Source organism: Lynx canadensis, chromosome C1 (assembly GCF_007474595.2).
Source record: "Lynx canadensis isolate LIC74 chromosome C1, mLynCan4.pri.v2, whole genome shotgun sequence".
Classification (NCBI taxonomy): Eukaryota; Metazoa; Chordata; class Mammalia; order Carnivora; family Felidae; genus Lynx; species Lynx canadensis.
This window is the reverse complement of record NC_044310.1, coordinates 91,554,516-91,566,529: the sequence shown is the minus strand read 5'-3', so window position 1 is coordinate 91,566,529 and position 12,014 is coordinate 91,554,516. Positions and strand designations below refer to the sequence as shown.

The following is a 12,014-nucleotide window of genomic DNA, read 5'->3' as shown; positions in this document are numbered from 1 at the left end:
ATGCTGTCTCTCTCCCTCTGTTGCTCCTATTTTTCTGTGTCCAACTCACATTCAGGTTTTAAGAAGAGGATATAAGCACATTTTACAGGATTGATCAGCAGTAACTAGGCAGCCCCTTCCCTGGATACAAAGCCTAATGACCTCAGGGAGGATACCCTGCGTACCCTTTTTTGGAAATGGGCTGTGACTTTGGCAGCTTCCTACAGAAGTAATCTCTAGGCTGGGTACATGTTCAACACCTTGCAATTTGCTCTACATGATTCATCTTTCCATCTTAATATTTATTTTATGTCATTATATGTAAACAGATTTTGAAATAAATAGCCTGATTCTATTTTGATGTATTTATGCATATTTGATTCTGAAAGCATATATATTAGAAGGTTTTTCTTTCCTTCTTAATTATTCTTATCTATATTTTCAAATTTTCTGCAGTGAACTTCATATAAGAGCATAATCAAATGTGCCGGAATTTATTTAAAAAAAAAGTATTTTGAAATTTTAGCATTTCTCACATTTTAATTTACTTGAAAAATGTAGCTTCTTTAAATGTCTTAAGTATTCAATTAATCCATAAGGCAGTGTGAAAATCTGCTTTTCAGTATATTAAATATAGTTATCACTTAGTGCTCATTTATTATTTTGTTGGATCCTCTTATTTTTGTGAAATGTGACATGCTGGCTGCATGTAAAGAAAGTAAAACTTTTGGCATGATAGTACAATTATGCCTGTGTTAGACATGCACTCGGGCATTATGTGGGTGTTATGAAAAAAGTTCATAGTACAGTAGGCAAAAAAAAAGAAAGTCAATGGCTAGGAATTAGGGGATAAATGAAAGTACTTTTCTTTTAATAGGGAACAAAGAAAACATCCTACTCTTCCTAAGGTCTAGGTTTCCTCCTTTGTCCAATAAATGAAAATAAAATACACAACATAAATATCTTGTCCAAGTAGAGAAGTCTGCAAGAATCAATCATATATTGAGGGCATGATATGTTGGTCTTCTAATAATTTTTCTCTATATTTGGTGAGCTGAGTCACGTGAAGATGACTGTTACCAAACTGTCAGTCAGATCAGATTCCATAGGTGAAAAGAGATGGTGCTGAACACAGGGGCACTTGGGTGGCTGCCTGTTCTCTGAACTGGGGGGCTGCAGTGGCCGCATTGTGGTGAGCCTGCAGGTAAGTGGTGTGTGGCACATCAGATGGGCACCTTAGCATGTCCACAGCTGTTCACGTGACTGCGATGACCACTGGTAATTGCTCCAGATAATTTGGGGTAGCAGGTGTCACAGCCTCCCTGGGGGATTCCCTGGGCAGCCACGGGACAGGCACTTTGGGAGACCCCCAGGATGTTGTGTTACACATGGTGACTGACCTGACCACTTTGGTGGCAGCTGAGCTCATGCATTTAGTGAGAAGTAAATGCCTAGCCTAGCTGTTGATAATTTCACCCTTTTCTCCCTTCTCCCTCTCTCCTAGGCCCTTCCCAACAGAAGAAAGTGTTAATGATGAAGACATTTACAAAGGCCTTCCTGATTTAATAGAGTATGTTGGGCATCTTCAGCAAAATTAAACCACTGCCAGTTTTTGCATTCTTGGTGGATTTTAACGATGGATGTTAAAATAGCTTTCAGAAATGGAAAAATGGCTTAATGATTAAGACGTGTAAGAATTCACCTCAAACTAGTGATGGAAAGCTTCACGAGAGAACGTAGTTTGTAGTTCCTATGGCATGCCCGACACCGTGCCAGTCCTTAAGACAAGTAAAGAAAACAGACTGCAATGAAGTCGAATTTGGAAGTTTCTCAAAGGCATACTAGAGGTGGTGGGTAAAACTGGGGTGGACAATTAAGGAACAAGGACAAAGAAATAGGATCTACTAGAATTGTAGGGCAGATAGTGCGTGCTTTGTCTGTTCAAGGAAGGGCGAGATTAGTGTGGGCTGGAGTTATTTAGGGAGTTTCATTAGACGGTGTTTGTTCTGCACAGAGAATCCTTTTGGGTTTTATTATTTAATTGTCAGGAAAGGCAAAGGCCTTTGCACCTGATTATCTTCTGCTGATTGAGTGACTTGTGCAGATTACAAATAAATATAAGACATGATCCCCACCCCTCAAGGAACTAATGACAAAGACCAGGCTTGTTTGCAAAGAATTATAATAAGAAATATATTATGCTCCAGGAGGGATTCAGGTTCTGTGGAAATTCATCCATTCATCCATCCTAATAAACTAGCACTCCAACCTTGTTCTTGCTGTAGGACCTTTGCACTTGCTCCTTCTGCCCTTATGGCTGACCCGTCACCTTTCCCATTTTTGCTCGGATGTCTCTCCAGAGAGAGGCCTTCCTGACGACTGCATCTGAAATTGCTGTGGGCCCTTTACCTAGCTATGTGGTTTTAAGGCAATCACTACTGCCTGAGACCATCTTTGTTTGCTTCATTTGTTGTCCACGTCCTCGTTCGAAGGTCAACTTGGTGAGATCAGGGACTTAACCTTGTTCTTGGCTGTCGTCCTAGAACTTTACACAGCATCTGGTGAATAGTAGGTCCTCGATAAATATTTGTGTTCTGAATGACTAAGCAGAATTGCATTAAGCATCTACTGTTTCAGCATTATGCTTCAGGCCCGAGCTGTTTAGTTGTATAAATAAGAGCTTATTGAGAGCCCATAACCATGTTACATGCATTATTTTGTGGTATACACACACGATGAGGTTGTTCCTAGTATCCCAATTTATGAAGGAGAAAACTGAATTGTGGAAAGCTAAGAAACTTGTTGAAGGTCATAGCTAGTAAATTTTAGTCTTTGGATTTGAACCCGAACAGTTCTTACTCCAGAGCTGAGGCTCTTCCTCATGGCAGTGACCCCAGGAAGCACCTTGAATTGCCCATCTGGGAACTTCCTGTAGAAGAGCAGAGGACAGTGCTGACAGGAGACTCTGGGATGGCTGCTGAGATGCTCTTCCCAGAATAGGTTTCACTTGCATGGGCCTTGAAGTCTTATATTTTAAATGTGAATTAAGGATAGTTTCTTATCTCTTGTTAACACCTCTAAGAACTCATGGATCTTGAGCAAGATTGATGCTGATCATCTCATTGAATTGGCTGCAGTCTTCATAAAGTGACTGTAAGGTTACTGGTATTATAACCAAATCCTCTGAAATGTTAGGAAGATTATATTATTTCTAGAGCTATTATGATGTTCTTTTTTGAGCCCTGCCAATTGTTGTTTACAGCTACTAATTTTCCTAGCTTTTCCCCATCTTTTTGTGTGGATGTCAGGATAAACCCTGTGAGGGTGCATCCCTAGCTAAGTTTGGAGAAACCTGGGCTCCTGATCCAGCTGCTCTGAGATAGCAGCTCATGTTCTGTGAGATGCAGCCTGCTTCAACTTTCCATCTGGTGGTAGAAGGTCTAAATAAGGTTATTCCTGCAGGTGCTTGCTTTTGAGTTTGCTATGACACCTTGATTTTCAGTCTTAGCTTTGTTAAGATCTCTATGGCTCATATCCTTAACTCTGACTTTTGGGGGTGAGTCACCCCAAGGGAAGCCCCTGGAACAAACACTGCAGTGGGAATCCTACTCTCCACTGCAGTGGGAATCATTCTCTTCTCACATGGAGAGAAACAGACACAGGCTGGAATGGAGGTGTGAGGTGGCTAGGCAGCACAGTGTCTTTGCTTTTTCTACCTTGATGATCAGGGTGTCACTCTCGCCCATATATAAGTGGCCTGGACATGGGAGAAGTAACATAGATTATTGTTGAATTGTTGACCACTGGAAGAATCACAGGTGTCCTTTCCCACTCCCCCAGCTTCATTTTATACAGGTCAGGAATTATTGACCAGACTGTGAGCAGGAAAAGCTCCCTTAGTATGGGATTGAATGTAAAAAAAAAAAAAAAAACCCAAAGCATTCTAGCCCAATCTTGAGAGTGTGTGTGGGTGCATTTGCATGCACACACATGCGTGTGTGTCACTCCTACGATTCTTTAAAAATTGTTCTCCAGTTTTATTGAGAAATAATTGAACTACATCCTTGTGTAAGTTTAAGGAGTACAGTATATAGTTTTATTTACATATATCATGAAATGATTGCCACAGTAGGGTCAGCTAACACCTATCAACTTACATAGACACAATTGAAAGAAAAAAGGTAAAAAAAAAAATTGTCCTTGTGGTGAGAACTCTTAAGGTTTACTCTCCTAACAACTTTTCTGTATACCATGCAGCAGTGTTAGCTGTAGTCATCATGTCGAACATTCCATCCCTAGTACTTATTTACCTTATTGCTGGAACTTTATACCTTTTAATCACTTTCCTCCAATTATCCCTCACCCCTGCTTCCACTTCTGAACCCCACCAAGTCTGATCTCCTCTCTTTTTCTATGACAGGTTTTGTTTTGTTTTTTTTTTTTTTGGTTTGTTTTTGTTTTTGTTTTGGATTCCACACAGGAGTGAGATCACACAGTGTTTGGCTTTCTCTGTCTTACTTATTTCATTCAGCATAATTCCCTCATGGTCCATCTATGTTACTTTAAATGGTAGAATTTCCTCATTTTTTATGCTGAATATTACAGTGTGTGTATGTATATATGTGTGTGTATACATATATATATATATACATATATATACAGATTTATATATATACTTATATATGTGTGTATATGTATATATATGTGGATGATATATGTACATATACATATATATACAAATTTATGTATATACATATACATATATATGTGTGTGTGTATATATATGTACACACACACACACACACACACACACACCACAACTTCCTAATCCATTCATCAATCAGTGGACACTTAGGTTGTTCCCATATCTTAGTTATTCTAAATAATGCTAAACATGAAGGTGCAGATACCATTATGAGCTAGTGTTTTTGTTTCCTTTGGATATATCCGAGAAGTGGAATTGCTGGATCATATTGTATTTCTATTTTTAATTTTTTGAAGAACTTCCATACCGTTTTCCACAGTGACTGCACCAATTTACAGTCCCACCAACAGGGCATGAGGGTTTCTTTTCTGCATATCCATGCCAGCATTTATCTCTTGTCTTTTGGTGATGGCCATTCTAACAGGCATGAGGTGGTATCACGTTGTGGTTTTAAGTTGCCATTTTCTTAATGTCTAGTGATGTTGAGCATCTTTTCATGTATCTGTTGGCCCTTCATATATCTTCTTTGGAGAAATGTCTAGTCCTATCCTTTGCCTATCTTTTAATTGGGTTATTTTGTTGTTGTTCTTGAGTTGTATGGGTTGCTTATCAGATAGATGGTTTGTAAATATTTTTGTCCTACTCCATAGGTTGTTTTTTCACTTTGTTGATGGTTTCTTTTGCTGTGCAGAAGCTTTCTAGTTTGATGCAGTCCCGCTTGTTTATTTTTAGATCTTGTTGCTTGTGCTTTAGGTGTCCTATCTCCTACAATTATTAAAGAAAAATCTGTGTGTATTCATACAGTATGTGCCTCTACCCTCACTGGAAAAAGTCAAAAGCAACACTTAAACAAGATGAGGTGTTTTTTTTTGGGGGGGGGCGGGAGGTGGTCAAAGGCAGCAGAGCTGGGATTAGGAGTAACAGAGAAATGGATTTCACAGCCTGTCTTCTTGTTGAACAGGTCCTCTTTGATGCAGAGCCTCTTCCTTCATTTCCTAGCTCCCTCATAGATTCCTCAAACCTTCCTATCCTTTGCATTATAGAAAGTGTTCAGACTGGTTGAACTCTCCCCTGTTATCTGTGACTTGCCATCTGCCCAATTTTACAAAGTAGGAAGCTAAGTGGCATCCTCCACTCCTTTCCCCCCTCTCTCTAATTCTGACTGGTCGCCAAGTCTGGTTGACTGCACCTGATGCAGTCTCTTTCTCTCTCTCCGCATATGCCTTTACTCACTCTAGTTATGGCTCTCGCTATCTCTTACCCACAGGGTTTCATTTCGGGGCTTATTGTCTTCTTGCTCCCTCCACTCTACTGCTGTATAGAGCTTCCTCTTATACCTCCTCTTGTATCCCAAATGCCCAGGTAAGGTTGAGGTTACAGGGTGTACTGCCTTTCTCAGGTTGGTTTTAGTCGTCCCTTTGGGGGTCACATTCACTTACCTGAATGAGATGCCACTCATGATGTTGCCAGGCTCTTCATAGCTTTTGCCTTTGCACATGTTGGTGTCCTTTTCTGGAATGTCCTTCTCCTCACTGAGTATGTGTCACCTCTGAGGGCAGAAACTGTGTCTGCCTAGTGTACAACCATATCTCCTGGAACATGGTAGTATTTATTTAGCAAATACCTATTAAATAAATAAATACATTCAAGATCCAGTTCAGATGTAATATCTGTTGTGAAGCCTTCCCGAACTTCTTTAGTCAGAGTTAGTCTTTCCCTTACTCCTACATTCTGCATTCATCTGCTCTGTTGTACTTCAAGAATTATGTGTTCACATGCTGTTACCTACACTAGACTATGGGAGAGTCCTCAGATCTTCTTGATCTATGCATTCTTAGCGCTGAAGAGTCTGGACCTCAGTAGGTTCTTAGAAAATGTCTGTGGAGTGAATGGTTGGGTAGACCGCTAACTCTAGAACAAATTTTTCTGAGAGCAGACTTCTCTGACATATTTGTTACTACCAGATAAGTCTCCCTTAAGGCGCCTTTCTTTCTTCTGAATGTTTGAAACAGTTCATTCCTATCAAATGCTTCCAAATAATCCTTCATGACAACATAGACAACCTTGTGATTGAACCTATTTTGAAAAATGCTCCCAAGTCGTAGAGTGACATTTACAGTTACAGTGTTCTTATTTTTGTACATATAAATTTTATACTGTTCTATCTGCACAGGCCCAAGATAGGTGCTAAGGGCTGGCAGTATTGAAGGAGTTGATTTTTTTTTTTTCAGAGAAAGGTTAATGCTTCTTTCTAACATGTCTAAATGTATTAATCTCAATTCTTTGGGATTATTAGTGAATAGAAGCTATATATAGAAGTCTTGAACTGAAAGGAAAAACTGAAGTAGTAATAAAACATGTGATAGGTGAAACCAGCTATTTCTACTTTGAGTGAATGGGTTTACAATATCATATGAAGGATTTAGGAAAGATACATCAGTCAGTTACTGTGTAAGTGTCACGGAAGCTTTAAAAATTGGGATGTTTTTCAACTATCAGGAGATCAGCTGATTTCAAATGCCTTGTGGCCTTGGAACCATTGTTTTTTTTTTTTTTTTTTACATAGAAAACAGGCAAATAAAACAGATAATGGTAGGATCTGGATGACTCAGGGACCTGTACATACTCTCTGATTAGACCGGATGGAGCGTGGTTGGAAAACCACTGCATTAGATACTGGCAATAATAACCCTGCAGAAACTGATGCTTTTCTTCTTATTTTTTTTTTAAGTTTACTTATTTTGGAAGGGAGAAGAGAACAAGTGGGAGAGGGGTAGAGAGAGAGAATCCCAAGCAGGCTCTGCGCTGACAGTGCAGAGCCCAACACGGGGCTTGATCTCAAGAACCGTCAGATTGTGACCTGAGCCGAAATCAAGAGTTAGTTGCTTAACCGACTGAACCACCTAGGCATTCTGAAACTGATGCTTTTAAAAGACTATTTATAAACTATGAGATTGTCCCCAGCACCCCCTGTGTTCCCCATGTTGTACCCCTTAATATATATGATCAACCTCAGGCCTTGAAATAGGAAAAATGTGGGCCATATGATAGAGTAATGAAAACATTTAGAATGTAAGACTAAGTTTTAAATCTGGATCTGCCATGGACAAGCTGTGTTTCCACGGGCAAGTTAAATAACCCTCAGTTCTCTCAGCTTCCTTATCTCTATAAGGGATCAAATAGTAATGCCTGATAGCACAGGTAGTGAATACTGGGCTTGGGCCAGCTACATGAAGTCGTGTGTGCAGAGTGATCATTTATGTGCTTGTATATGGTAAATACCCAGTGAATGTTAGCTGTCACTGCCATCCTGGGTGGATTCTGTTGTTTGGCATTGTTCTCATTAGGAGGGAAAGAGCCGTAATGTAAAGCCTTTTGACTCTTCCCATGAATTATGTTTTATTTCCTCTCTGGGTTTTCTACTAGGCTCTATGTAGCTGTTGCATTTACTGCATAAGAGAAAATGACCTGAGTATCCTACCCTTTGTTGTAGTGAAACCCATGTGGAAGATGAAGAAGGTCTCTACGACTGTGTTTATGGGGAAGACGAAGGTGGAGAAGTCTATGAGGACTTAATGAAGGCAGAGGAAGCACATCAAGCCGTAGGATCTCACTTGCCTTATTGTTAAAGTTACTTTGAGTATTTTATTAGGAAAGTGATTCCTTGTAAGACTAATTAATATAAATATTTGTGTAACTTCTGCTAGAACAGGCTTTTGTTTTCTTTTTACCTTTGCTAGCTTTTAACTACATAATCATGATTTACTGCATTTGGAGACACATACACCCAGCATTTTAATTTTTTTTTTTCAGCGTTTATTTATTTTTGTGACAGAGAGAGACAGAGCATGAACGGGGGAGGGGCAGAGAGAGAGGGAGACACAGAATCGGAAACAGGCTCCAGGCTCCAAGCCATCAGCCCAGAGCCCGACGCGGGGCTCGAACTCGCGGACCGCGAGATCGTGACCTGGCTGAAGTCAGACGCTCAACCGACTGCGCCACCCAGGCGCCCCACACCCAGCATTTTATAGTTCACAACAACCAGAGGGAATCTCTGGTCTAGTCCTTGAATTCTACTTGTCAGGAAGGAAAGTCTGAGAGAGAAATGCCACCCAGCTAAATAGTGCCAGAGTGGCAGTAGAACATAATTTCAGGGAATTGTGAAAGTATTCTTCTTATCATGAAAGGAAATCTTCTCTTACAAAGCAGTTTAATCTTCTTTAAATTTGATGTAGCATAAAATATATGTTAAAGAATATTTCTTCATATTTGTTCAGGGGTTGATAAGAGGTATTTTTTACTTTTGTTTCATTATAGGTTTCCTAGTATTTTTACTGTTTTATAAATTTAGTTTCAGATATTGTCAGAGTCAGTATGCACGCACAGAGGTTAGTCTACCACAAAAATATCTAAAACATTCAGAAAGAATTACTCTGAATTATTTTCTCACCTATAATTTGAAACAAAAAAAATGGTCAGTCATGTAGGCTTTTATTAATCTTTAAAAAAATTTTTTAATGTTTATTTATTTTTGAGAGAGAGAGAGACAGAGCATGAACAGGGGAGGAGCAGAGAGAGAGGGAGACACAGAGTCCAAAGCAGGTTCCAGGCTCTGAGCTGTTAGCACAGAGCCTGATGTGGGGCTCAAACCCACGAACCACGAGATCATGACCTGAGCCGAAGTCGGACGCTTAACTGACTGAGCCACCAAGGCACCCCATTATTAATCTTTTTTTCCTCATCAGCTAGGTGGTAGTATGGGATTTTTTAGTGCTGTGATGAATTTCCTCAGCTCTCTTTGTAGTCTTGGCTTTAATAAAAGGCTGGTGGGTTGTCCAGTGCCCCAGATAGGGAGAGTAGCTTCTGTGGGATGGAAACAAGTTACCTGGCCTGTATTTGGTAGTGAATGAGCTTTAACCCACTGTGTGAGCTGACAGGCTGCCTGTGGCAGTATTTTGACTATTTTTAGGTGACAGGGTATCATCTGTATCTCCTAATATAATTATCATCTGCTTGGGGTACCAGCAAAGTCTTGAGTGTGTCTCCCAAGGACAGTCTTCATTCAGCTGACAGTGCTGGGTTGTTTTTATGGGGCAGGGTTCACAGCAGTGATAATTTAAATGCATGGGGCCCTTCTTGTGTACTTCTCAGGGTGCTATAGGTGCTCTACCAGGATAGCTCATTACAGCTCCTTGGGGTTGGAACTGTAGTTCTCACTGTTTTGTGGAGGAGAAGACTGAGACATGGAGAAAATAGGTAACTTATTCACAAGAACCAGCGAATTACAGAAAAACTGGTACTTGAGCCCAGTTCTACCTGAGGCCCACACCTTCCATCTTAATATTATGCTCTGCTACCTCCAGTCTTAACACCTAGTGGAAGAGCCAAACACGAGAATGTTAATTCTTCACAAAAAGTATTTTAAGATTTTTATTTATCAAATGTCCTTTTGATATTTTGCAAGTATTTCTACAGCACTTGTAAAGTATGCTGTATGTTAAGAACACTATATGACACCATGGGTGATGTTTCCAGAATGAATAACATTTATAATGAAAGAGATTTTTTTCAGTATAAAGAGGGTGTATCCTCAGAAGTTTATTTTTAATTATTTAAACCTTTTTCATTTACATTGTTCAAAATTTTAAGAACAGATACTTCTTAAATGCCATAAATGGATCTTTTGGTTGTGTTTTATTAAAATGGAAAGCTTAAGAAAATCAGTAGTTTTGAGTTCTTTCTATGTACTACCAGAGAGATTAATTAATACATGTGTTTGATTAAATAATTTTTTTGATAACTCTAATTGCAGAAATGTCCAGAAAATGACATACGAAGTTGCTGCCTAGCAGAAATTAAGCAGACAGAAGAAAAATACACAGAAACGTTGGAGTCAATAGAAAAAGTAAGTTATCAGGTATTATTTTTGATGTCCAAATAGTGCATTTTATAGTTAATATATGAGACTCAGTGTGTCTTCTGTATGCTTTCTAATTTTCAGTAAAACAAGCAGACTTACTTATTCCACAACTAGTTACTGATTTCTTAGTATCTGAATGGCACTGTGCTAGGCACTGAGTATATAGCAATAGACACAACAAAACTCTTGTTCTCATGACACTTTCTGTCTCGTAGGAGGGTTTATAATTTAAGCAAGTAAGTGGGCCAGGCGGTGATAAATTCTCTGAAGAAAAACCAGTCAAGGAAAGAGGACAGAGAGTGATGTGGGTGGGCTGGTATTATTTTATGTAAAGCAGTAATGGAAGGCCTCTTTAGTAAGATCGCATTTTAGCAGACAGCTGAGGAAATTGAGGGAGCAAGCCATGCCAACATCCCAGAGATGACGGTTCCTGGGAGAAAGGCCCTCAGATGAGACAGTGTTCAGTGTGTTTCAAGGAGTAGCAGTAGTCCAGGTGTCTGAAGCAGCATGAGTGAAGAGAAGCAGGGAGAGCAAAGAGCTGGTGAGCTACCGCATCGTGTTGGGGGGCACAGAGAACACCTCGCTCAAAGCTGGAGTGTGTGAGTAGAAGTGACATGATCTAATGTAAGTTTCTTCACAGAGTATTCTGACTTTTTGGGAGAAAAGTTAGAAGGATATTGCAATAATCAGATTGACAGAACATGGCAGTATTTGTAGAGCTGGTAGGGAATGGTCAGATTCTGAATACATTTTGAAAGTAGAGCTGAGCAGATTAGATGATAAATTAGGTGAAGGATATATGGGAAAGGGAGCAATCAAGAACGCTAGGCTTATAGCATGAATAGTTGTTGTGTGAGTAGTAAAGATGGTTACTGAGCTGAGGAGGACAGGTCTGGGAATCACGAGTCTGTTGGGACATTCTACATTTGCAATATCTATTAGCTTCCAAGGGGCTGTGTTGAGGAGGGAGTTAGATACATGAGGCTGGCATTAAGGGGAGAGGTTGACAAATAGATGGGGCCATTGTCATTACACAATGGCTTATGAGGTCAGTGGTACTGGATGAATTCACCTAGGGAATGAATGTTGATGAAGGAGAGATTTGAGGCCACCTCTGGCAAGTTCTACATTTAGAGGTTAAGAAAATGAGAATAAGGAGATAGTTCTGGATGTTTAGGAAAAGAGTTGAAGGTTTTGCAGAGTTGTTTAGTAGAGAGGGGGAATAAATGGACTAGGGAAATGTAGGATTATGCATTATCACAGGCTCAATTGAAAATTAGACTATTGATCTAGTTCATATTTAACTTCTTAGGTATAGGCACAACATATATGGCAAGCTAGATTTAACAAGGGTTTTTGTTCTTCCAGAAAAGCATGCTGGAAGAAGAAAGGGTAAGGGAAGTGATTCTC

At 39.7% G+C, this 12,014-nt stretch overlaps 1 protein-coding gene across 1 annotated transcript in view; it reads left to right on the top strand.

Moving 5' to 3' along the window:
- VAV3 (vav guanine nucleotide exchange factor 3) overlaps positions 1 to 12,014 on the top strand; it is a 375,285-nt gene that overhangs the window by 170,589 nt on the left and 192,682 nt on the right. The window contains exons 4-6 of the mRNA XM_030328294.1: positions 1,484 to 1,549; positions 8,178 to 8,286; positions 10,497 to 10,589. Coding sequence (XP_030184154.1) covers positions 1,484 to 1,549; positions 8,178 to 8,286; positions 10,497 to 10,589 — 268 coding nt within the window. The remainder of the gene's footprint in view (positions 1 to 1,483; positions 1,550 to 8,177; positions 8,287 to 10,496; positions 10,590 to 12,014) is intronic.